General features: G+C 45.6%; 1 protein-coding gene across 3 annotated transcripts in view; it reads left to right on the forward strand.

Moving 5' to 3' along the window:
• The first annotated feature begins 1,911 nt into the window (after positions 1-1,911).
• LOC103889245 (uncharacterized) overlaps positions 1,912-26,923 on the forward strand; it is a 51,909-nt gene continuing 26,897 nt past the window's right edge. For 2 of the 3 annotated variants that reach the window (XM_024244904.3, XM_024244905.3), the window contains exons 1-4: positions 1,912-2,103; positions 5,579-5,719; positions 6,393-6,538; positions 10,922-11,017. In XM_024244904.3, coding sequence (XP_024100672.3) covers positions 2,024-2,103; positions 5,579-5,719; positions 6,393-6,538; positions 10,922-11,017 — 463 coding nt within the window. In that variant the 5' untranslated portion in view covers positions 1,912-2,023. Of the gene's footprint in view, positions 2,104-5,578; positions 5,720-6,392; positions 6,539-10,921; positions 11,018-21,676; positions 21,886-23,117; positions 23,199-26,923 lie in introns of those variants that run through there. The other variant, XR_010139258.1, reaches the window with a different exon arrangement.

The following is a 26,923-nucleotide window of genomic DNA, read 5'->3' on the forward strand; positions in this document are numbered from 1 at the left end:
ACGCACTGACATGCCACATTGATTGGCTCCTCTGTCAGAAACACAGCTTGCGGAATCCAGTCCAGCACTCAAATGAGGCACCTGTCATTAAAGAGGCCTTGGGCACCAGCTCTGTAGTTAAGGTCACAAGTGCCTTTTTAATCTCTGCCAAGGAATAATTTGGAATCCTATATCTGACCATGTCATTACCTCAAAAAACTCTGAATTCTCCAAACTCCACCAAAGCCTCTTCTAGGCTTAAATTCTGAAATGAAGGATCCTCAGGTTGTGATGGCTCTAATTGCTAAAAGGTGGCCTGTTCACGACATTCTCGTGATTTACATTTTTAAATACCCTCTCCTTTCATTAGGTGGGGATTTATCTGTCATTGGTATCCATTGTTACCACAGGAAATGACCTGGCCTTGGGCCCTCCGCACAGGAAACTGTGGGAACCTGGGCTGGCTCCAGTGCTCATGTGTTGGCTCCAATCCAGATGCTTCCATATGAGGAACTCCTAGTTGCTGAATCTGCACAGTCCAGTTCTCAGTGGACCTCCAAATCCTAATAATATATTTAGGACTATGAATGACAGATAATTTAACTATTATAATTTTTATTTAATTATTGGAAGATTGGCATAGTCACACCTCTCTACTAAAAATAACACAACCAGGCCAGGTGAGGTGGCTCACGCCTGTAATCCCAGCACTTTGGGAGGCCAAGGTGGGTGGATCACTTGAGGTCAGGAGTTTGAGACCAGCCTGACCAACATAATGAAACCCCATTTCTACCAAAAAATACAAAATTTAGCCAAGCGTGGTGGTGGCACCTGTAGTCCCAGCTACTCGGGAGGTGTGAATCGCTTGAACCCAGGAGGTGGAGGTTGCAGTGAGCTGAGATTGCGCCACTGTACTCCAGCCTGGGTGACAGAGGGAGACACTGTCTCAAAAACAAAAAGTTAAATTAAAATAAAAGAAAAAAATAACACAACCATAGGAGGATAAATTTGCTCATTAGAACATCAACATCTGTTATAGTCTCCTCAGGCTGCCATAACAAAGTACCACAGACTGGGTAGCTTAACGAACAGAAATTTATTTTCTCACAGCCCTGGAGGCTAGTCATATCAAGTTGACAGGGTTGGGCCAGGTGCAGCGGCTCACGTCTGTAATCCCAGCATTTTGAAGGGCCAAGGCGAGGGGATCATTTGAGCCCAGGAGTTCGAGACCAGTCTGGGCAACAAAGCGAGACTCCTGTCTCTACAAAAAAAATTAGCTGGGCATGGTGGCACACACCTGTAGTCCCAGCTACTCAAGAGGCTGAGGCAGGAGGATCGCTTGATCCCAGGAAGTCAAGGCTATCACAGTGAGCTGTGATAGCACCACTGTACCCCAGCCTGGGTGACAGAGGGAGACCCTGTCTCAAAAGAAAAATAAAACTTGACAGGGTTGGTTTCTTCTGAGGTCTCTCTCATTGGCCTGTAGATGGCCACCTTCTTCCTGTGTCTTCCCCAGTCTTCCTTCTGTACATGTGTGTCCAAGCTTACTCTTCTTATAAGGATACCAGTCATATTGGGTTAAGGCTTACTTTAATGACCTCATTTTAACTTAATTATCTATTTAAATATCCTATCTCCAAATACAGTCACAGTCAGAGGTACTGGGGGTTAGGATTCCCACATACGAATTTGGGTCGGGGTCACAATTCAGCCCATAACAATATCTAAAATAATAATCTGCAATATATCTTATCTCATTATAAAGCTTGGTGTTTCCCTTGTAATTCTTCAGTGACTCTTTGTTTTAAAGGGAAAGTATTTTATTTTCATGCCACCTTTTCCTTAGATAATTAGAAAGTTATCTTGGGGCAAAAATGTTGAGGTAATTAACATGATGGACTTGAAAGCAACATTTTAAAGCACAGAGCATAGTTGTCATCATTATGTAAGCATTTTTTATATCTTGCATTCTTAGGCTTTGCTTCTGGAATTGAAGGGGCACACCACCTGCCCGTTTACCACCCTAGAAATCATTGATTGCAAGATGGATCTGTGGTCTCTAGAGCGATTTGGGAAGGCTCTGCGGTTCAGTAGTTTGCATTCTCTTGTCCTTGATTACTGCAAGTAAGGCTGGAATTCCTGCAGGGCTCTTACTGCAGTCAGCTGGGGAAAGCAAAGATGGGGAGGGTTGGGGGGTTGCATGTCCAGTTTCCTTGCACCTTATCAAGGGATGGCTGAAGAGGACCCTCTAAAACCTTCTTAGAGTTAATGTTTCTGAGTAAATATTAGAGTTCTCGAGAAAAGTCACTTTCATTTATTTATTCTTTCAACAAATATTTGTTGAAGGCTAGTTTATGCAAGATATTGTGCTCAGTGCTAAGAAAGATACAAATATAGAAGGCAATGCTGCTGTTCCAGGATGTCCTTGGTACAGTAGAGAAGAGATGCTCTTAAGGCAAGGTAGAAAATCTGAAGACCACAAAAGATGTCCATGTATATTATTTTGGTAGTTTGGACAAGGGAAACCACAATTCCCTAGGTGACGGGTCAATATTCACCAGATGAGGAGGTAGAAAGAAAGGTGTAGTGGGCTGGGCACAGTGGCCCTCACCTGTAATCCCAGCATTCTGAGAGGCTGAGATGGGAGGATCATTTGAGCTGAAGTGGGGGATGAAAGCTGTGGTGAGCCAAGATCATATCACTGCATTCCAGCCTGAGTGACAGAGCAAGACTCTGTCTCAAAAAGAAAACAGAAGAAAGAGAGAAAGAAAGATGAAGGAAGGAGGGAAGGAAGGAAGGAAGGAAAGAAGGAAGGAAGGAAGGAAAGAAGGAAGGAAGGAAGGAAGGAAGGAAGGAAGGGAGCGAGGGAGGGAGGGAGGGAGGGAGGGAAAGAGGGAGGGAAAGGTGTGGTGTTGGGGAGGAGTGGAGCAAGTCCTTCAGAGCTGGGGTACCAAGCATGTTAAGGGAATGTCCACAAGATGAGAATAATAATAATATTTCCAGCTAATGGTTAATGAGTGTTTATTGTGTGCCAAACACGATGCAGGGATGAGCTCATTTATCCTCCCAACAACCTCATAAGCTATGCACCATTACTATCCGTAGACTGTGGATGAGGTCCACAGACTTGTTCAAGGCTATTCAGTCCCCCGGGGATGGAACCTTGATATGGATTCAGGTTGTCTGAATCAGAGCCCACCTCCGATCCATGACACTAGATTGCCCGGGGTCTGTAAGTTGCCATCCACAAACAACTTCAATCTGTGTGTACGAGCTGGAGTAAGTCACAGAACCTTTATGGTCTGTAATGAAATGATCTCCCGCACTCCAGGAGTCTGTGATTCTGTGACTCTTCCCATGCAATTGGGTGGGGCCTTAGACTCAAAAGGCCAGTGGGCTGTGAGGAGAGAAGGGAGATTCCAGCCTGAGAAGTGGTAGCCCAGAGACACAGAACTGGGATCCGGTCAGGGCCCTGGTGGTAAAAGCTGGGGAGAGGGCGTTCTCTGTGGAGGTTCTCAGGGTTTCTGAAATGCTGGGAGGAACGTCAGGCAGGGTCTTGTAACAGGGGGCAGCAGGAGCCCAATGCACACAGGACACCATGCAGTGACTGCAGGATCTGCTTGCGAGTCCCCCAGTTTCCCACTCTATTGGGCAGCACCAGCCCCACTGCTAAGAGACCCCTCCAGGCCCCATCTCCTAGGAGGGGCACCCAGAGACCTGCACTGGTGGGAAGACAGAAGGATGAAAGAAGGAATTCTCTTCTTCAGGAGACAGCTTGTTGTAATAGTCAGATGACATACTGCCGCTGACGCCAGGACACTTAGTGTTGTCAGGGTTGCCTAGCTGGGAATCACCACCTGAGACCTTAACACTGGTAACATTGCAGGATACTGGCCTCTGGGGGTTGCAGTTCTCTCCTCACTGTCTCCACTGAGAGGCCATGAGGTCCATCAGACAGTTGTTCTTTCTCACACAAACTGCATCCCCACGCCCACCTTTGTAGGTGGCTCAGGGAAGGCCCTCAGTCATTACTTGTTCATGAATTGATACATGTTAAAAGTTATTTCTGTTCGTCTTACCCACCTCATTTTAAGATTCAAGCTTTGACATTCCAAATTCCTTAAAGATGTTGCTTTCCTTCACTAAGCCTTGGTTTCCTGACCCGTGGCTTTTACCATTACCTCCCCGCAGAGGCTGCGGATGAGGCACAAGATTTCACTTTGCAAAGTAAAGCCTGCAATGCGAGAGGAGGGAACAGCCCTGCTGGGAGTCTCTAGGACTCCACCTGTCTCTGCCCTTCTCTGTAGGTCTTCTCTCTGGGGTTTAGAGCTTGTTCTCCATCCGCTGCCTGGATTGGGTAGTTCCAACCATCTTCTGCTCCCTTTACCCAGGAGGCAGACTTCCGGCCCTTTCCCTCATGCCCAGGCTACCCACTATGGCCAACCCAGCCCACCCCCATAGACAGCCCTGGCCCTGGAAGCTCAAATTAGGGATCAGCAGAAATGCTGCTAATTATCCTGGAAAGGGCTTTACAATTAATAATCCAGTGAGTGGCACAGGTTTTTGTTTTTGTTTTTTTTTGAGACGGAGTCTCGCTCTGTCGCCCAGGCTGGAGTGCAGTGGCACCATCTCGGCTCACTGCATGCTCCGCCTACCGGGTTCACACCATTCTCCTGCCTCAGCCTCCCGAGTAGCTGGGACTACAGGTGCCTGCCACCACACCCAGCTAATTTTTTTTGTATTTTTAGTAGAGACGGGGTTTCACTGTGTTAGCCAGGATGGTCTCCATCTCCTGACCTCATGATCCACCCGCCTCGGCCTCCCAGTGTTGGGATTACAGGCATGAGCCACTGCGCCCGGCCCCACAGGTTTTAAAAGTCACTAATTTGGCCGGGCACGGTGGCTCATGCCTGTAATCCCAGCATATTGGGAGGCCAAGGTGGGCAGATCACCTGAGGTCGGGAGTTCGAGACCAGCCTGACCAACATGGTGAAACTCTGTCTCTACTTAAAATACAAAAATTAGCCAGGCGTGGTGGTGTGTGCCTGTAATCCTTGGTGAATTTCAGAGCAAGACTCTCTCTCAAAAAAAAAAAAGAAAAAGAAAAAAAGTCACTAATTTGTTTCTATTGTGAAAATTGTCAGATTAAAATGGAGTCACTTGTGTTGAACAACAACAACAAGAAAACCTGACAAACAGAGCCGGGGAAGGCCATGAAAGAAGGGCTCTCATGCATAAATGCCTGGTAACAAGAACTATCACAAAAGACCCTGCAGCAACCACAGCCTTGCACAAGACCATCATAACTTTACACAAAAAAATACTTCTATGAGGACATCTACCCAGTAACTGTCCAGCCTTAGTCTGGTGCCACCCTTGTTATTGATCCTTGTAGTCAAGGATAATTATCTGAAAACAATGATGTAATCCTCCTCACTTTTCATTGAAAGACCGTTGTCTTCCTCTGCCTCCCTGAATATGCACATAGTTTACCATGGCCTGCGTATTCCCATTCCCATTGCAATTCTGGTTCCGAATAAACAGGCTCCTTTTAGAGAGCCTCTCTGTTATTTAAGTTGACACTGTCATTTCTTTTTAGATTTGGAAATGAAGAACTTGAGAGCATTTTCTCTGGCCTGGAGAACAACCAAAGGCTTCAAGGCCTCAGTCTGCGTTACTGTGGTCTGGGACCTCAGAGCGGGCTAAGGCTGGGTTCGGTCATCAGCCAGAGTGCCATTTGGTGAGACGTGTCCCCCGCTGCCCCCTTCTAATCTTGGCTCTATTCTGTCTTGAGTTATACAATCTGTTGTAATTCTAATCATCCTTTCCCCACTCTTGTTATTTTTGCTTGCCTTTTCTTAACCATAAGAGAAGGTCCTTTAGTTGAGTTTCAAAATCAGTGGTGTCATACTGAATGCAGGTGTTTGGCCAGCTGACATGGTCACTAGGTCTATTTTTTATGACATGACCTATTATTAATTAATTAATTATGATTATTCCTTATTATTTTATGACTAGGTATATTATCAGATGAAAACCTTACATCAATTTTTTTTTTTTTTTTGAGACGTAGTCTTGCTGTGTCACCCAGGCTAGTGTGCAGTGGCACAATCTCGGCTCACTGCAAGCTCCGCCTCCTGGGTTCATGCCATTCTGATGCCTCAGCCTCCCCAGCAGCTGGGACTACAGGCGCCCGCCACCACGCCCGGCTAATTTTTTTGTATTTTTAGTAGAGATGCTGTTTCATCATGTTAGCCAGGATGGTCTCTATCTCCTGACCTTGTGATCCGCCCGCCTCGGCCTCGCAAAGTGCTGGGATTACAGGCATGAGCCACCGTGCCCAGCCCTTAAATCCAAATTTGAGGAAGTAGAACTACCATAAAATAAACAATGTATTCTGCTTCCTTCCCCAGCGAGCTGTTCCTTGATGGCAATTACTTGGAATGTTCCGGAGCACTGGCTCTTCTCAGGCCCATAGCAGGCTTTGCAGAGACACAGGGGAACGACCAGCCAGCCCCAGGCTCACCAGACGCTGGAAATCCCCCTCAGCAGCTCCAAGGTAAGTGCTGGGGGACTTGGCACTAAAATCCTGTTGGTGCCACCTAAAAGGAGGATGCTTTGCTCTGTGATTAAAAGTGACCTTCTCAGTGGTCAAGTGTGATTCTTCTTCTTGAGTATGTGTGGGAGACAAAATAACGGCAAAGATGTCTTTGCCCTAATCTTCAGAACCTGTGAATATGTCAGTTCACCTGGCAAAAGGGACTCTGCCTGCATGAGTTAAGGATGAGAGAGGGAGATCATCTTGGATCATCCTCATGGGTCCAGTGTAATCACGAGGATCATTATAGGAGGGAGGCAGGAGAGTCAGAGAAGATGTGACCATGGAAGCAGAGGTTAGAGTGATGTGAGGAAGGGGCCAGGAGCTGGGGTACGTAGGAAGCCTCTACAAGGTGGAAAAGGCAAGTAAACTATTTTTCCCCAGGGCCTTTAAAAGAATACAGCTCTGCTGACGCCTTGACTTTTGCCTTTAAGACCTATTTCAGAGTTCAGACCTCCACTATAAGATCAGAAACTTGTATTGTTTTAAGGCACTAAGTGTGTGGTCATTTGCAACAGCAGCAATAGAAAACTACTACAGTGTGTTAATCAGATTCTTTAGGTTAAAAGTGAAAGCAACCCAAACAGGATTAAAGACCAGTATGGGTTTATAGGCTGACATAACTGGGACATCCATGGGTACAGCTGTCTCCAGAGATGACTGAATTCAGGGGCTCAAACCACCCCATCAGGAGACCCAGAATTTGCTGCTCTTGACTCTACTTCCCTTCCAAGGGTTGGCTTTTCTCCCTCCGGCTGCAGCCAGGCTTTCTCCAAGCAGGAAAAGACAGCTGATGTGCCTGCCAACAGTCCCAGGGCTACATCATCATGACTGTAATCAAACAGAAAGTGAAAGCTTCTTTGTTCCAATGACTATGTGTCAAATCCCATACGGAGATTCTGATCGACCCTCCTTGGGTCACATACCGACCTCTTGGCCCAATCTCAGGTCAGGGCGAAATGTGATTGGCCAGGACGCATCCCATGCCCATCCTGGAGGGTAGAGCACTGTGACCGGCAGCTCTGCCAGCACTACTGGATTTGCAGTGGGGAACTGGCAGTCCCCAAAAGAGTAGGCAGGTGGGAGGAGAAATGCAGGACAGACAAGAACAACAGCTGCTTACTCCCCTGTAAATGGCTTTCCACAGCTGACATTTAACTTCAGCCGACAGCCACATATTAGACAGTAGGGTGAGGAGTAGATGGGAAAGAGAGGCTAAATCTGGCAACCCTATTCCATTCCCATCACGTGTGAACAAGGTTTCTCAGTATTTCAACTATAACAATGAAAAATGGAAATAGAATTGATGCTGAACTCTGCCTCATGCTAGCAGTAATATTTAATGAATACATGAATTAATTATAAAAACAAATAAATAAAACTGCAGTATCCATCTCACTGAGCAATGCATTCAAAAAATTTATTTTTCTATGTAATTAGAATCAATTACATACTTTTAAAAATTGATGAATAACTGGAGAAGAAACTTTTTTTTTGAGACAGGGTCTCACTCTGTCACCCAGACTTGTGTGCAGTGATGTGATCTTGGCTCACCACAACCTCTGCCTCCCAGCTTCAAGCAATTCTCCTGCCTCAGCCTCCGGAGTAACTGAGATTATAGGTGCAGGCCACCATCATACCCGGCTAATTTTTGTATTTTTAGCAGAGACAGGGTTTCTCTACGCTGGCTGGGCTGGTCTCAAACTCCTGGATGGCAGCAATCCATCCATCTCAGCCTCCCAAAGTTGGGATTACAGGTGTGAGCCACTGCACCCAGCCTGATCCCAAGAAATTTTGAAATTTGAGTATTTGTACATGTAACATTTTTATTACAAAGAAGTATAATAGGATTATCTATAAAATCTTTTTTTTTTTTTTTTTTTTTTGAGATGGAGTCTTGCTCTGTCGCCTAGGCTGGAGCGCAGTGGCATGATCTCGGCTCACTGCAAGCTCCACCTCCCAGGTTCATGCCATTCTCCTGCCTCAGCCTCCCAAGTAGCTGAGACTACAGGCGCCCGCCACCACGCCAGGCTAATTTTTTGTATTTTTAGTAGAGACAGGGTTTCACCGTGTTAGCCAGGATGGTCTCGATCTCCTGACCTCGTGATCTGCCCACCTCGGCCTCCCAAAGTGCTGGGATTTCAGGCGTGAGCCACCGTGCCTGGCCTATAAAATTCTTTTTAATATAAGATTTTACAGAATAAACAGAATGGAAATATACGTAAAACACAAGAAGAAAAGGGAATAATGTAAAAATGTCAATTGCTAAAGAAGAGTTTGCTCATGTTTTCTGTTGTTGCGATATTCTGGTAAGTGATGGCGAGTATCAAATGGTTTGGTTTATATTCCACTTGATACACTTAAGGGAATGATATAACAGATTTTATTTTTAAATGTCACTATTTGCCATATTCTAAAAATCTCTTTTGAAAATTTAAAAGTGATGATGGACTGGGCCTGGTGGTTCATGCCTATAATCCCTGCACTTTGGGAGGCTGAGGCGGGCAGATTACCTGAGGTCGGGAGTTCAAGACCAGCCTGACCAACATGGAGAAACCCCATCTCTACTAAAAGTATAAAATTAGCTGGGCGTGGTGGCTCATGCCTGTAATCCCAGCTACTTGGGAGGCTGAGGCAGGAGAATCACTTGAACCTGGGAGGCAGAGGTTGCGGTGAGCCGAGATCGTGCCATTGCACTCCAGCCTGGGCAACAAGAGCGAAACTCTGTCTCAAAAAAAAAAAAGTGATGATGAAAAACTTAGATACCAACCTAAAAATGTGCAAGATGGTCCATAAACTTTTTAATATTCCTCTATGTTGTTATGAGAACAAAAATGTTTGAGACCACTGCTGTTTGAGGACCAAATGTTTGACCTCCTGTTCTGTGAGCTACTCCCAGGCCTCTCGGTAACTCTTCCTTCTGGCCAGAGTCAGCCACAGGGGCTTTCAGTTGAAAGGGGCCCAAATGCCTTAGGATCCAATGACAAGTTTGTTTTCTTAATCATAATTACTTGTTACAGTGTAGAAATACAATTTTATTTGTTGTTTTTTGTTTTGTTTTGTTTTGTTTTGTTTGAGATGGAGTCTACCTTGTCACCCAAGCTGGAGTGCAGTCGGGCGATCTTGGCTTACTGCAATCTCCACCTCCTGGGTTCAAGCTATTCTCCGGCCTCAGCTTCCCAGGTAGCTGGGATTATAAGCATGAACCACCATGCCCGGCTAATTTTTATATTTTTTTTAGTAGAGTTGGGCTTTCGCCATGTTGGCCAGGCTGATCTCGAACTCCTGACCTCAAATGATCCACCTGTCTTGGCCTCCCAAAGTGCTGGGATCACAGGCTTGAGCCACCGTGCCCGGCCTGAAATACTTTTTAATACAAGATTTTGCAGAATAAGTAGAATTGAAATATAAGTAATATGTCAATTTTTACATTATTCCCTTTTCTTCTTGTGGGCAGGAAAGGGTGCGGGTGGGCAGGGAGGCCTGCTGGGTGGCCGCTGACCTCTAGGAGAGAGCTGTCTACCCAGGTGAGACAAGGGCAATAGCAGGGAAGGCAGTGAGAAGCAGTCAGACTCTGCATTATCCCACTTCCTAAGGGATTGGATGTAGGGTACAAGAGAAAGGAAGAGTCCAGAATGACTCCAGAGTGATATGTTCTAATATGTTGCTTTAAACATGCCAAAAAAGAGTTCCTCCCTGCTACATTCTTACTAATTCCAGGGCCTTGGAGTCACTTTTATAGAGGGCAGCTTTGAAATGTAAAGAAGAAGCAACACGAGGCTGGCAGGATGGTTCTTGGGGCTCTACTTGGTTGCATGTTCACCCTGAGACTCTAAGGAAAGAAACACAAAAACCACAGGACCCAGCTGGGTGCAGTGGCTCACACCTGTAATCCCAGCACTTTGGGAGGCTGAGGCAGGCAGATCACTTGAGGTCGGAGTTTGAGACCAGCCCGGCCAACATGATGAAACCCCATCTCTACTAAAAATACAAAAAATTAGCCGAGTGGGGAGGTGCACACCTGTAATTCCACCTACTCTGAAGGTTAAGGTGGGAGGATCACTTGAACCCGGGAGGCAAAGGTGCAGTGAGCCGAGATGGTGCCATTGCACTCCAGCCTGGGCGACAGGGCAAGACTCCATCTCAAAAAAAAAAAAAAAACACAGGACTGAACTGAAGTGAATGTGATCTCGACAAGAGGTCAGATCATTCTCTTTTGTGAGAAATATCTCTGCCTAAAGTGAACATAAAATAAAGGCCATAACCAACATCGAGGTGTGTCAGAAACCCATTCATTTGACTTTGAACAGGCTGCTTTTTAAAAAGTCTTTTTTTTTCAACCAGCCAAACAGAGAGGAAGTTCAACTATGAACCAGATTACAAAATCGTCTGAAGCTGTAACAGTGAAAACTACTTCAGGGAAGAAAAAGAGAAAAAAAGGTATTTTTTCTGTTGTCGTTTCAACTGTTCCTTCCACTTCCCTCATCTTCTAAATCACTTCCTCCTTTCATGAGCTGTGTGTTCCACTACTAAGTAGTTGCACCAAACAGAGAAAAACTCAAGTGGAGAAAAAAGAACACTCAATGTCTTGTGACTTCATGTAAACCAAACACCAAATGGCTTTGCCATGGCCATCAGAGGCATTCATCTTTGACATGTTCAACAAGAGTAATGGGGCCTCAGCTTGTCTGGGAATATCTCTGCAATGAACAGCCTGTGGAATCTGATCAGTTCAGCTCACAGACTTGCATCCTATGATTTTTACTTAGAATTAGCAACTGTGTAATCTAGAAGGAATTTTAAGAAATCAACAACTCTGTAACCTCTGAACTGGGTTAGACTATATGAGAAGCTATCTAAGTATTAAAGATGGGCAGCTAAGCGTTAGGGACCCGGATTCTATCCCTGACACTTCCACTAATGTCTGGCTCTCTGAATCCTCTTCTGCAAAATGAGAACTTTTCACTCACAGGATCCTAAACTCCACCCCAGCTTTACCATTTTGAAATTCTAAAGAGACAACGCAAGATTGTCACTGCGTGGTCATGAACACAGTCTTTGGGAAGCTCCTTGTGGAGGCTAATCTCAATTTGTGTTGTTCTGTTTTAGTCCGTTTCATGTTTTTCTCTGCCATGAGTCTGGGGGAGGGCAACTGGCCCTTATAATGAAGTTTGTCACCTTTTGGCTTTCTCTTCTTCAATATTCATCTGTTTTTCTGCAGTCTTTTTCTGTCCTGGAAATTATCCTTATAACTCCTCCGTGAAATCTCATTGAATTAGAAAATTACAAATTCTTATGATCCAAAATGTCAAATGAAAATGTAAAGTAAGAAAATTCATCAGACTGGCCAGGTGTGATGGCTCAAGCCTGTAATCCCAGCACTCTGGGAGGCCGAAGCAGGTGGATAACCTGAGGTCAGGAGTTCGAGACCAGCCTAGCCAACATGGTGAAACCCCGTCTCTACTAAAAAAAATACAAAAAAAATTAGCTGGGCATAGTGGCAGGTACCTGTAATCCCAGTGACTCAGGAGGCTGAGGCAGGAGAATCTCTTGAACCCAGGAGGCAGAGGTTGCAGTGAGCCAAGATTGCGCCATTGCACTCCAGCCTGGGTGACAAGAGCAAAACTCTATCTCAAAAAAAAAAAAAGAAAATTCATCAGACTGTCTCTGTTATCTGATATTGGCTAATAAAGGCTATTAATATAGCTTTTCCACTGGGCAGAGCTAGTTTTGGAAAGTCTATTAAAGGAAGAAAAAAAAAAGAACCAAGTGAGGTTATCATTTGTTTTTGACGGTGTCTTAGTCAGTTTGGGCTGCTAGAATAGAATACGATAAAGTGAGTGGCTTAAATAGCAAACATTTATTCCCCACAGTTCTGCAGGCTGGGAAGTCCAAGATGAAGGCACTGGAGGATTCAGTGTCTGGAGAGCGCTGCTTCATAGATGGCCATTTTTTTCCAGTGTTCTCTCATGGTGGGAAGAAGGCTAGAGAGCTCCCTGGGATCTCTTTCCTAAAAGTACTGTGAACCCAGGAAATCTGAGACAGGTCTCAGTTAATTTAGAAAGTTTATTTTGCCAAGATTGGGGACTCCCCCAGACACAGCCTCAGGAAGTCCAGAGGACATGTGCCCAAGGCGATCAGTGCACAGCTTGGTTTTATACATTTAGGGAGACATGAGACATCAATCAATATATGTAAGAAGTGCATTGGTTCAGTCTGAAAAGGCGGGACAAGTTAACTTGAAGCAAAGGCAGGAAGCAGGGAGGGAGCTTCCAGGTCACAGATAGGCAATACACAAACTGTTACATTCTTTTGAGTTTCTGCTTAGCCTTTCCAAAGGAGGCAAATCAGATATGCATCTATCTCAGTGAGCAGAGGAGTGACTTTGAATAGAATGGGAGGCACATTTGCCCTAAGCAGTTTCCAGCTTGAGTTTTCCTTAGTGATTTTGGGGGCCCAAGATACTTTCCTTTCATAATACAAATCCCATACAATGGGGGTTCCACCCTTATGACCTAATTATCTCCCAGAGGCCTACACTTCCTGTTTCCATCACATCGGGGTTTAGGGTTTCAGCATATGAATTTTAGGGTGACACAAACATTCAGTCCATAACAGAGTTACCATTTGGGAATATGTTCAGCCAAAAATTCTTCCACAGGAGTTGGGATTCCTGTGAAGATGAGAATAATCAGCATCTCCAGGACAAGTGGCCCTGCACTGGGCTGGATGACCTCAGAGGGGAGAGGAACTCTGGGTCGCCAATCCTAACTTGGAATCTAGGCTTAGTATCTTTTACCAGAAAGTGGTAAAAGAACAAAGGAGCATCTAACTGCATCACACTGTGCAGCTAACTCGGCACTGCAGAAAAACCAGTGGGTCAAGATCTGTTTGGGAGTTTCAAGCCTTCTGAAGGCTGGGGTCAGGCCCTGACCACTCATATTTCTTGAGCCTTCCTGATTTTAAAAACAAAAATTAATTAATGGCAAAGAAGGTTAAAATAAATAGCATAATATTTGATGACTTTATGTTTGATGCAATAACTCTCCTAACACACATAAAATCCCAGCGAATGCCTGCATAATATCATTAGGTAACAGTACCAGAAGGTGACTGTGGCCCTTTGTAAATGTGACTCTTCCTATGTGCCACACCCCCAGGGTAGCCCTTGCAGGTGTTAAACCCCCTTAGAAGGTGGATAGTTTGAGAGAAAAGTTAAAAAAAAAAAAAGAGCAATACAACTACTCATCCTTCAGCTTTTAAATAACAGCATTGTTGAGGCCTGTCCCTCTGAAGAGACCACCAACAGGCTTTGTGTGAGCAATAAAGCTTTTTAATCACCTGGGTGCCGATGGGCTGAGTCCGAAAAGAGAGTCAGCAAAGGGAGACAGGGGTGGGGCAGTTTTATAGGATTTGGGTAGGTAGTGGAAAATTACAGTCAAAGGGGGTTGTTCTCTTGTGGGCAGGGGCGAGGGTCACAAGGTGCTCAGTTGGGGAGCTTCTGAGCCAGGAGAAGGAATTTCAAAAGGTAATGTCATCAGTTACGGCAGGAACCGGCCATTTTCACTTCTTTTGTGGTTCTTCAATTGCCTCAGGCCATCTGGATGTATATGTGCAGGCTTGGGTTCAGAGGCCTGACATTCCCGTCTTCTTATGTTAATAAGAAAAACAAAAGAAGATAGTGGTGAACTGTTGGGGCGGCAAAAATTTTGGGGGGTGGTATGGAGAGATAATGGGCAATGTTTTTCAGGGCTGCTTCGAGCAGGATTAGGGGTGGCATGGGAACCTAGAGTGGGAGAGATTAAGCTGAAGGAAGATTTTGTGGTAAGGGGTGATACTGTGGGGTTGTTAGAAGGAGCATTTGTCATATAGAATGATTGGTGTTGGCCTGGATACAGTTTTGTATGAATTGAGAAACTAAACGGAAGACACAAGGTCCGAATAAGAGAAGGAGAAAAACAGGTATTAAAGGATTAAGAATTGGGAGGACCCAGGACATTCAATTAGAGAGTGCCCAAGGGGATTCAGCATAATTACTTGCTTGGTTGGCGAGTTTTTGGGCTCTATCCTTCAGTTTTTTATGTTGTCATATACCAGGCCAGATTGATTTAGGTAAAAACAACTCTTCATTTACAAATATGCAGAGTCCTCCTTTTTCAGCAGTGAGTAAGTCGAGGCCTATTCCTGTCTTCTTATATTCATAATAAGAAAAACAAAACAAAATAGTAGTGAAGTGTTGGTGTCGTGAGGGGAACAGGAAGCTGTTCGGTCCTATTTGCAAATTGAATTTTGTGAGTAAGGAAAACTAGTGTGCATGTGCATGTCCAATTAGCAGGTAAACACATGTAGGTGGAGGAGGCACAGAGGAAGAAGAGACATTTTGTAAGGCAAAACTGGAAATGTAAAGTGAAAAGATGAGGAGAAAAATTGATCTTGAGGGACAGAAGTTGGAAGGCTAGCTGCTTGTTTAGTTATCTCATTAGCATAAGCGTTGCCTTGAGCAATGGGATCTGATGCCTTTTGATGGCCCTTGCGGTGAATGACCCTAGCTTCCTTGCAAGTAGAGCAGCTTTAAGAGGAGTTTTTATTAAGGAGGCATTAATGATGGAGGACCCTTGTGTAGTGAGGAAATTTCTTTCTGCCCATATAACAGCATAGTGGTGCAGGATATGGAAGGCATCTTTAGAGTCAGTCTAAATATTGACACATAGTCCCTTTGCAAGAGTGAGGGCCTGAGTTAAGGCAATGAGTTTGGCTTGCTGAGAGGTAGTGGAGCTGGGCAGAGCAGCAGCCTCAAGGATAGATGTGGAAGATACTACAGCATAGCCTGCCTTTGCTGGTGAGTGGCGATTGGGCCTAGAAGAACTATCATCAATAAACCAAGTGTGGTCTGGGTGGGGAACAGGAAAGAGGGAAATATGGGGAAATAGGGAGAATGAATGGTTTAGTTAGGAAGGCAAAACCAGGTATCCAAAGGTGAAAGTACCTAACCATGTGTAGGAAGGAAAGTTGTTGTTTTGTAGAAGGAGTTGGGGTTTGGAAGATTAGCCAGACACGATCAGCAGGGAGAGAACGTGTGTTTTTATGAAGAATTATGCCGAGATAGGTAATGGATGAGGAAGAAATTTGGGCTTGACTGAAGTAATGGGAGCTGTCCCTGAAACCTTGCAGCAGTACAGCCCAGGTAAGTTGCTGAGGCTGATGGGTGTCAGGGTCAGTCCAAGTGAAAGTGAAGAGAGGCTGGGATGAAGGGTGCAAAGGAACAGTAAAGAAAGCATGTTTGAGATTCAGAAGAAAATAATGTGTTGTGGAGGGAGGTATTGAGGATAGGAGAGTATATGGGTTTGGCACCATGGGGTGGATAGGCAAGACAATTTGGTTGATAAGGTACAGATCCTGAACTAACCTGTAAGACTTGTCCAGTTTTTGGACAAGTAAAATGGGGGAATTGTAAGGAGAGTTTATAGGCTTTAGAAGCCCATGCTGTAGCAGGCAAGTGACAACAGGCTTTAACCTTTTTAAAACCTGCTGTGGGATGGGATATTGGCATTGAGTGGGGTAAGGGTGATTAGGTTTTAATGGGATGATAAGGGGTGCATGATTGGTCATCAAGGTAGGTGTAGAGGTGTCTTATATTTGTGGATTAAGGTAGGGAGACACAAGAGGAGGGTGCGAAGGAGGTTTGAACTGGGGAAAAGGGGAGCAATGAGGTGTGGCTGTAGCCCAGGAATAGTTCGGGAAGCAGATAATTTAGGTAAAATGTCTCAACCTAATAAGGGAGCTGGACAGGTGGGGATAATTAAAAAGAAGTGCATAAAAGAATGCTGTCCAAGTTGGCATCAGACTTGGGGAGTTTTAAGAGGTTTAGAAGCCTGGCCATCAATACCCACAACAGTTACGGAGGCAAGGGAAACAGGCCCTTGAAAAGAAGGTAATGTGGAGTGGGTAGCCTCTGTATTAATTAAGAAGGGGACAGACTTACCCTCCACTGTAAGAGCTACCTAAAGCACCCATGATGGTCCAGGAGGCTTTTGAGATAATCAGGCAGCGTCAGTCTTCAGCCACTAAGCCTGGAAGATCTGGGAAGGAGTTAGTCAGAGAGCTTTGGGCCAGAGTTCCAGGTGCTCTGGGAGTGGCTTCCGGGTGAGTTGGACAGTCTGATTTCCAGTGGGGTCCCACAGAGATGGGACATGGCTTAGGAGGAATCCCAGGCTGCGGGCATTCCTTGGCCCAGTGGCCAGATTTCCAGCACTTGAAGCAAGATCCTGGGGGAGGAGGTCCTGGAGGAATGCCTGGCCGCTGCAGTTCAGGCATTTTGAAGTTCTTCTGTGCTGGAGATGTGGCTGGGGTTTCTCTCACAGCGGAGGCAAGTAATTACAACTCTTCTCTATTATTGTACACCTTGAAAGCGAGGTTAATTAAGTCCTGTTATGGGGTTTGAGGGCCGGAATCTAATTTTTAGAGCTTTTTCTAATATCAAGAGCAGATTGGGTAATGAAATGTATATTGAGAATAAGACGGCCTTTTGGCCCTTCTGGGTCTAGGGCAGTAAAGTGTTCAAGGGTTGTTGCCAAATGGGCCATGAACTGGACTGGATTTTTATATTTGATGAAAAAGAGCCTAAACGCTAACTGATTTGGGAGAGGTCGGATAAAGAAAAAGGAGCATTAACCTTGACTATGCCTTCAGCTCCAGCTACCTCTTTAAGAGGAAATTGTTGGGCAGGTCGGGGAGGGCTAGTCATGGAATGAAACTGTAAGCCAGACAGGGTGTGAGGAGGGGTGGTGATAAAAGGATTATAGGGTTGGGGAGCGGAGGCTGAGGAAGAATTGGGACCTGGCTCAGCCTGGCAAGGAGCAGTCTGGGGAGGAGGGGAGAGGTCAGATGGGTCCGTAGAAAAGAAAAATTGAAAAGACTCAGCAATGCTTGGGGTTGGGACTGAGGGGACAGGAGGGAGGGAAAGAAGGAAGATTTGGGATGAGTTGCATTGGGAACAGAGACTAGGGAGGAGCCGATGTGTAAAAAGAATGCCTGGACATCAGGCACCTCAGACCATTTGCCCATTTTACACCAAGAATTATCTAGATCTTGTAGGATGGAGAAATTGAAGGTGCCATTTTCTAGCTATTTGGAGTCATTGTCAAGTTTGTATTGGGGTCAAGTGGTACTGTAGAAGAAAATAAGGCATTTAGGTTTTAGGTCAGGTGTGAGTTGAGGAGGTTTTAAGTTCTTGAGAACACAGGCTAAGGGAGAAGAAGGAGAAATGGAGGATGGAAGGTTGCCCATAGTGAAGGAGGCAAGCCCAGAGAAAAGAGAGGGTAGAGACACGGAGGGTGGGGGTACTTGCCCCCCAGGGGAGGTGGTGCTTTCCACCAAGGTGAAGGATTAAGGCCGGCATCCCCGCAGTGATCAGGCACCTCTGAAATGTGGGTGAATAATCAAGCAGGCATCCCCGCAGTGATTAAACACCAAGGGAAGACTGTCTTCCAGAGTCCGTGGCCGATGCCAGAGTTTTGGGTTCACAGCTAAAATGCGTCTCCTCTGTCTCTACCAGAAAAGGAAAGGAACTGAAATTAAGGTAAGGCAGAGATTGAAGAGTGGTGCCAAAATTGAAAGGAGAAAGAGGCTGAGGGATAGTGAGAGAGGTTGGAGAAGAGAATAAAATGAGACTGCTTACCTGATTTAAATTTGGTGAGATGTTCCTTGGGCTGGTTGGTCTGAGGACCCGAGGTCGTAGGTGGATCTTTCTCATGGAGCAAAGAGCAGGAGGACAGGGGATTGATCTCCCAAGGGAGATCCCCTGATCCGAGTCACCAAATGTCATGTGCATTTGTGTGAAGAGACCACCAACAGGCTTTGTGTGAGCAATAAAGCTTTTTAATCATCTGGGTGCAGGGGGATTGAGTCTGAAAAGAGTCAGTAAAGGGAGTTAGGGGTGGGACAGTTTTATAGGCTTTGGGTAGCTTGGGCTCAGAGGCCTGACAAGACCCAAGTTACAACAGTCCTTTCAGCTACTAATACTCCATTACAGACAAAGGATGCAGCCCTGAGCTTACAAAATGATGGGTTTATATGGGGGAGAGAAACTGTGGGGTTGTTTGTTGGTTAACTCTGCCACATATCACCTTGTGACGTTTATGGTGCCAGAGGGTGTAGGTAAAGTTTGTTTATGCTTGCCACGACCTCCCCTTGTGCGGTCTGGATGGTTTGTAATTGGGGTTTGCTTTATAGCAGTAAGGCCTGATAGGTAAAGTCTGCTGGCTTCACTGTGGTGCCTAGATAAGGGCTTAGAAATGTAGAAAGGCTTGGGGGAAGGGGAGTGGGGTTGGCAATACCAAGAAGCTTTTTTTGGGGCAGTTTGTCTCTAACATTCCAGCCTTTTAATAGGTAATAGAAGAGGGACACCATTGTCGTTTGGCTACTTCCTGCTGGGAAGGGGTGACGGTTATGAGGAAAGGCTGGACGGTAGGGACTGCTGTTCTTGGAGCTGTTGGTATTCCTGGAGCAGCATCATATTTTGTATTGTCCAGCAGGTGAAGGCTCTGATACAGTCCTGTAAAAACTGGGTTAGAAGGCATAGGAGACATGAGCTGAAGGCTGGAAAGAGAAGAATGGTTATGGCTGGGCCTAGGAGGGGTGTTAGCCATGGAAACCAGGTGCTAAAGGACCAGGAGGGCCACGCTGGCCATTGGGGGACATTTTTCTTAAATTTTTGTGTTCAGTCCTTTAGTCTTTTTACAGCATCTTGTACTAAGCCAGATTGATTAAGATAAAAGCAACACTGTTTATCTAGAAAAAGGTAGAATCCTCCTTTTTTGGCTGTGAGTAGGTTTAAGCCTCTGCGGTTTTGAAGAACTACCACTGCTAAAGAATCTATTTGTGATTAGAGAGTTGTGATGGATTTGGCTAAGTCTGCCAAGCTATTTGTGAGGTCTTTGGAGAGGGATTAGGAATAGGAAACGGAAGTGGCTAATCTTGCAATCCCAGTTCCAACTTCTGTAGTTATTCCGAGGGCTACTAACAGAGGTGTGAGTTGTATAGCATGGCGGTGTCAGATAGGGGTATTAACTGGGATTGGTAGGGGCTGGTCTCCTGGGGCAATGTTGATTTTTGGACTGAGGAAAACCAGGGTGCAGGTGCCTCTCCAGTTAGAGGGGAGGCAAATATAAGTTGAGGTACCACAGAGGAAAAGTCTGCCTTGGCTTTGTAGACAGAACTTGTTGCATATGCTGAAAAGATGTACTATTTTGTTATTTTCATGCATCCATAGTTCTAGGGTCCCGGCTAGGGCTGCTGCTGTAAGTGGTTGTAAAGGGTGGTTTGGTTTGGGCTGGGAGGCTTTTGGGCTGTTTTTTCCCAGTGTGAGAGGAAGCATTTTGTGTTTACTAAGATTCATGTGGGAGTGTGGCTGGATGTTGGGATAAGGAGACAGTTGCGGGTGGTGGGTGCAGGGATGGTGCGTGGAGAGGGGAGCCAAGGGAAGCGGGATAAACAGGGGAGATGTTGGCCGTTGTAGTACTCTGAATTTTTGTTAATGAGGTGGGAGGTGTCAAGGGCTGGGGGGCTGGAGAAAGGAAGCCTGTCTCTATTGTTGGCAGCTTTGAGAGTAGTATGTTTGGTGAAAGGTTTGAGTTGTAAGGTACAGTTTCACAGTTTGGAATTTAGGTGGCTGAGGGGACTGCCAGAGGGTAGATGTCATTGGATGCACAGTGATGCTGGATAAGATAAGATTGTGTGGGTTGTTATGGCTCCTAATATGGGTTTATTTACGGCTGCGGCAGGGGGATAGTTTGGGGATAGGTTGTGTAAGTAGGGATGTAAAGTTGTAACTGCCGGACCAAACTCGCTAGCTAACTGGGGGGAGATTTTTGTTAATGCCTGTATTTTGAGTTTGAGGGGGCTGTTAATGAGGATGTTAGGATGGTAGGTTACTTGGGTGGAAGTTCAGTTATAGGCTGAGGCAGGGATTACATTGTATGTTGTGGAGTGGAGGGATACGCAGAACCAGAAGTCTCTTGCCAGGGAGGAATTGGAGTTTTTTAGTTTCTGCGTAGGTGTTTAGGGGTCGTAGGTATTGGTTGGGCTGAAAGAAGGGTTGGAGTATTAATTATGGGACAGGTTAGAAAGGCAGAGAGTGAGCAGAAAAGTAAATAGTTTGATTTTGCCCGGAGTGAAGCCATAGAGAGAGCCTTGGAGGAAAAGTTCGGTTATCCACTCAAAAAAGGCTTCCAGAGTGTTGTTCCATGGGTGGAACCAGGAAATATTCTGTGAGAGGCATCAAGGAAGAGAGTGAAGCAGCAGGACGGACAAAAGCAGGGCATCTAGGGAGGATGTGGGAATGCTTGTTCATTAGCGATTGTGATTTTTGCCACAAGGATAACGATTAGGCAGAAGGCTAAAGTGAGGGAGACTTTTTGGCTGGTATTCCAACTGGAAGGAGTTATACTATATAATTTTACTGTAAACAATAGGGTAAGTAGTATAATAGATGGGGAATGGAGGCCTCCTTGAGAGGAGGCGGCAGAGCATATATGTCAGTTTGAAGTTACATTTTTTAGTGAGGTGAATAGGTGAGGGGAGAAGAAATATGGGTGGAGGAGGAGATATAGGGGGCGTGCATTAATATGGAAGGATTGGTGGAGAGATGTCAGAATTCTGTCGGTTTGGCACTGGGGTAGGACTAGTCTCGGGTCCTTAACTCTCCAGCCTCCCTGGAGGAAGGCTCCTTGTTGTAGTAATGAGACTATTTCAGTGGGGGCATATTGAGGTTGGATTGCAGGGGTAATGAGGAGGAGGGAGGCAGGAGCAGAAGAGGCTTCTTTTGCTGCTTTATCAGCCTTTCCGTTCCCTCTTGAGGTTTTATCTGTTCCTGTTTGATGTCCCCGACAGTGTATAACTCCCACTTCAGTTAGGAGGTGTGCGGCCTGAAGGAGTTGGTAAATAAGGGGGCCGTTAGTGATGGGGGTCCCTTTGGCAGTAAGAAATCCTCTCTCATGCCAGGTGGCAGTGTGGGAATGAAGAATGTGATATGCATATTTGGAGTCTGTGTAAATGTTGACTCATTTGCCTTTGGAGAGGGTTAGGGCTCTGGTGAGAGCTATGAGTTCTGTTTTCTGAGAGGAGGTTCCTGGAGATAGGGGCTTAGCTTCGATTACTCAGTTAAGGGAAACAACCACATACCCAACAATTTTCGGAGGGCCAGTGGGCCCAGAAGAGGAGCCATCTATGAATAGCTGGTTATCGGGGTTGGTGAGAGGCTCAGAGGAAATGTTTGGAAAGTGTGGCTGCAGGTGATCTAGGATGTCAGGGTAAGAATGAGTAGGAGGGGAAGAAGACAAAGGGAGTGAGGATGCTGGGCTGAGAGGAGCACTGTTGGCAAGACTGAATTTAGGATTTTTGATAAACAGAGCATGGAGTAATTGTATTTGGGAAGGAGGAAGGGAGCCTAATGCTTAGCGGGAGAGGAGATCCTATATATTATGAGGACTGTAAAAGGTGATATTTTGACTGCATGTTACTTTTTTGCTTTTTTAGAGTTAAAGTAGCTGCTGCTGCTAGCCTTTTAAGACAGGTTGGCCATCCTCCAACTGTGTTGTTTAATCGTTTAGAGAGGTAGGCTACAGGGAGCGAAGAAAGGAGGATTTCTTTTTTGTTGTCCTAAGACACCGAGGGCTGTTCCTCAGCTTTTGGCAGTATAGATAGTGAAATGTTGGAACATATCAGGTAAGGACAGAGCTGGTGTAGTGACAAGAGCGGTTTAGAGTTTGTGGAAGCTGGGGAGTATGTTATGTGAGGGATTTAGGGGTTTATTGAGAGGGTCTTTGGCCGCTTTATAGAGGGGGTGAACTAGGAAGCACAGTTGGGAATCTATATTTTAAAGAAGGCTGCTAACCCTAGGAAGGAAAGGATTTTGCTTTTGGAGGAGGGAGCAGGTAGATGATCTATTAATGCTGCTTGGGCTGGCCTCATAGCCCAGGCCTCAGGGGAAAGTTGAATTTCTAAGTAGGTTACCATGGAGGTGGAGAGTAGTGTGGAGTTTTGAAAGGATGTCTCTGCCTAGGAATGGAGTTGGGCATGAGGGCAGGACTAAGAAAGAGTGAGTGAAGGAAATGGTGTGCAGGGAGCAGAAGGGTGGAGTGGGGCTCGGGGTTTGGAGACTTGTCCATCATTTCCTATAACAGAGAGCTGGGAGGACTCGGTAGGTCCTGAAAAATTAGGTAAAGCAGAGTAGGTTGTCCCAATATTAATTAGAAAAAACATACTAGCCTACCTGCCACCACCAGGGTTACCTTGGCTTGGATGAAGTGATGGTAGTTGCCAGGGTGTCTGTTCCAGGGCACCGTCAGTCTTCAGCCGCAAGGCCGATGAGATCCGAGTAGCAGGTTTTGGCCAGCTCAGGAAGGGATGGGGGCAGCCCTTGTGGGGGTTGCTCACAGTATGACTTCCAGTGGGGTCCTCCACAGAGGCGCACAGCCTGGTGGGCTTACCTGGGTTAGGGCATTGTCTGGACTAGCGGCCCTCACTGCCACACTTGAAACAGGCGCCAGGTGGAGGTGGATTGCTAGGAGATTTCTGCGTGGAGCTGCGGCCCCATGGGCCTGCAGGGCCCCTGATGACAGAGGTAAGCGTTTGAAACTCTGCTTGTTTTTTGCCTTTTTTTCCTCATCATGATTGTTAAAGACTTTGAAGGCTAAATTAAGAAGGTGGGGTTTGAGGGCCGTTGTCAACCTTCTGAAGCTTGTGCTGAATATTGGTGGTTTTGGCTGGGGACTGCCTTTGCACCAGTAGGCTGGGCAGGAGCCTGGTAATGAATGGTACAGCATGTGCCTGAGCTAGGGTCCAGATACAGTCCCGGTCTTCTGGGGTGAGGGTGGAAGAGAAGATAACATAGAGGTCATGCCAGGTTAGTTCATAAGACTGGGTAAGGTACTGAAACTCCCTAATATAAAAGGCAGGATCCTCTGGAAATGAACTGAGTCTTTTGTTAATTAGAGAGAGATCAGTGAGAGAAAAGGGAACACGAATTTTATCAATACCTTCAGCTCTTGCTACTTCCCGGAGAGGAAGCAAGGGAGCTGGTTGCCGAGCATGTTGGGCCTGAGGACGGGTGAGGGGCAGAGACGGAGAGGACTCAGATTCAGAAGCAGGGTGGTTAGACAGAGGGGGAGAGAGGGGGAGAGAGGGGTAGAGCTGGAGCAGGGACATACAGTGGAGGATTATGATGCTGTTGGGGAGGGGGAAAATCGGCCGGGTCAAAGGAAGAGGAATCGTCAGCTGGGGCTGTGGGATTGGGGGCAGGAGGTGAGTCAGGTTTGGAGAGGGCAAGGAGAATTTGGAAAGTAGAACAGGACTGACAGAGGGAAGGGCAGCTATGGAGGGTGAAGAAATTCCTGAACATAAGGAATTTCAGACCATTTCCCATTGCAATGGCAAAAGTTGTCTAAGTTTTTGAGAACGTTGGAATAGAAAGTGCCATTTTCGGGACATTAGGAGCCACGGTCCAATTTGTATTGAGGTCATGCAGTATTACAGTAAAAAAATAAGCCTTTTAGGGCAGATTTCTGAATGGAGGCTGAGAGCTTTGAGACTGCGGAGGAGACACCTAAGGAGGGTGGTCTTGGAAGGGGTAGACTGAGAGGCTCTCATAGTGAATGGAAGGGGGCTGGGGTAGAGGAAAAAGAGACTGCTGGTGACAAGGATGGCAGGAGAGGGCATCCCCTTTCCTGTGGAACTTGTCTGGAATAGAGGAGGTAATTGTCAAGTCAGGCGTCCCTGAAACAGAGGAACCAGAGGCCCGGAGGCTGGAGGAAACCCTTGGTCCAGCGTTGGGTCTTTTGGAAACGGAGAGATGGATGGTCACGGGTTCTGGGGAATGGTAACAGTATCTTTTTCACTCACCCTGGCGGAGGCTTTGATGGTGGATGAGGTTGCCAGCAATGGGAGACTCTAGGAGAGTCTCTGGGTCTTCGGCAGGTTCTGGGAGGGGAAAGTTGGCTTGGAGAGGGGTGATAGGGGAGAGAGAGAGAGAGAGAGAGAGAGAGAGAGAGAGAGAGAGAGTCCCAGCCAGAGTCTGTCTCCTTCCCCGGTTTTGGCACCAGAATGTAAGGTCAGCTGAGAGAAAGGACAAGAGAGAGAGACCCAAGTTCAGGTGAGTAAGTTTATTGAACCTGCTGGCTGCTCCATTACAGACAGAGGAAGCAGCCCTGAGCTTACAAAATGAAGGGTTTATATGGGGGAGAGAGACCCTGGGGTTGTTTGTTGGTTAACTCTGCCACATATCACCTTGTGATGTTTATGGTACCGAGGGTGTAGGTAAAGTTTGTTTATGCTTTCCGTGACCTCCCCTTGTGCGGTCTGAATGGTTTGTAATTGGGGTTTGCTTTATAGCAGTAAGGCCTGATAGGTAAAGTCTGCTGGCTTCACTGTGGTGCCTAGATAAGGGCTTAGAAATATAAAAAGGTTTGGGTGAAGGGGAGGGATGTTGGCAATACCAAGAAGCTTTTTTTGGGGCGGTTTGTCTCTAACACCTCCCTAAATCATTTTATGAAGCCAGTATCACCCAAATACCAAAACCAGGAAAGGACATAACCAAAATAGAAAACTACAGACCAATATCCCTGATGAACATAGGTGCTAAAATCCTTAACAAAATACTAGCTAACTGAATCCAACAACATATCAAAAAGATAATCCACCATGATCAAGTGAGTTTCATACCAGGGATGCAGGGATGGTTTAACATATGCAAGTCAATAAATGTGATACATCACATAAACAGAATTAAAAACAAAAATCACATGATCATCTCAATAGATGCAGAAAAAGCATTTGACAAAATCCAGCATCCCTTTATGATTAAAACTCTCAGCAAGGTCAGCATACAAGGGACATACGTCAACATAATAAAAGCCATCTATGACAGACCCACAGCCAACCTAATGCTGAATGGAAAAAGTTGAAAGCATTCCCTCTGAGAACTGGCAAAAGAAAAGGATGCCCACTCTCACCATTCCTCTTCAATATAGTACTGGAAGTCCTAGCCAGAGCAATCAGACAAGAGAAAGAAATAAAGGGCACCAAATTGGTAAAGAGGAAGTTAAGCTATCGCTGTTTGCTGGTGAGATCATTGTTTACCTAGAAAACCCTACAGACTCCTCCAGAAAGCTCCTAGAACTGATAAAAGAATTCAGCAAAGTTTCCAGATACAAAATTAATGTACACAAATCAGTAGCTCTTCTGTACACCAACAGCTACCAAGCTGAGAATCAAATCAAGAACCCAACCCCTTTTACAATAGCTGTAAAAAAAAAATTAAATGCTTAGTAATATACCTAACCAAGGAGGCAAAAGACCTCTACAAGGAAAACTACAAAACACTGCTGAAAGAAATCACAGATGACACAAACAAATGGAAACACATCCCATGCTCATGGATGGGTAGAATCAATTTTGTGAAAATGACTACTGCCAAAAGCAATCTACAAATTCAATGCAATTCCCATCAAAATACTGTCACAGAATTAGAAAAATCAAGTATAAAATTCATATGGAACCAAGAAAGAGCCTGCATAGCCAAAGCAAGGCTAAGCAAAAAGAACAAATCTGGAGGCATCACATTATCTGATTTCTTTTTTCTTTTTCTTTTTTTTTTTGAGACGGAGTCTTGCTCTGTCACCCTGGCTGGAGTGCAGTGGCGTGATCTCGGTTCACTGCAACCTCTGCCTCCTGGGTTCAAGTGATCCTCCTGCCTCAGTCTCCCAAGTAGCTGGGACTACAGGCGCCCGCCACCATGCCCGGCTAATTTTTGTATTTTAGTAAAGATGGAGTTTCACCATGTTGGTCAGGCTGGTCTCAAACTCCTGATCTCAGGTGATCCGTCCGCCTTGGCTTCCCAAAGTGCTGGGATTACAGGCGTGAACCACAGCACCCGGCCTGATTTCAAACTATATTATAAGGCCATAGCTACCAAAACAGCCCTGACTGGTATAAAATAGACACATAGACCAATGGAACAGAATAGAGAACCCAGAAATAAACCCAAATACCTACAGCCAACTGATCTTCAAGAAATCAAACAAAAACATAAAGAGGGGAAAGGACACCCTTTTCAACAAGTGGTGCTGGGATAATTGGCTAGCCACATGTAGCAGAATGAAACTGCATCCTCATCTCTCACCTTCTACAAAAATCAACTCAAGATGGATTAAGGACTTAAATCTAAGACCTGAAACTATAAAAATTCTAGAAGATAACATTGGGAAAATCTTCTAGACATTGGCTTAGGCAGGGATTTCATGACCAAGAACCCAAAAGCAAAGCAATGAAAACAAAGAGAAATAGCTGGGA

The sequence above is a fragment of the Pongo abelii genome, chromosome 2, assembly GCF_028885655.2.
Source record: "Pongo abelii isolate AG06213 chromosome 2, NHGRI_mPonAbe1-v2.0_pri, whole genome shotgun sequence".
In the NCBI taxonomy this organism is placed as follows: Eukaryota; Metazoa; Chordata; class Mammalia; order Primates; family Hominidae; genus Pongo; species Pongo abelii.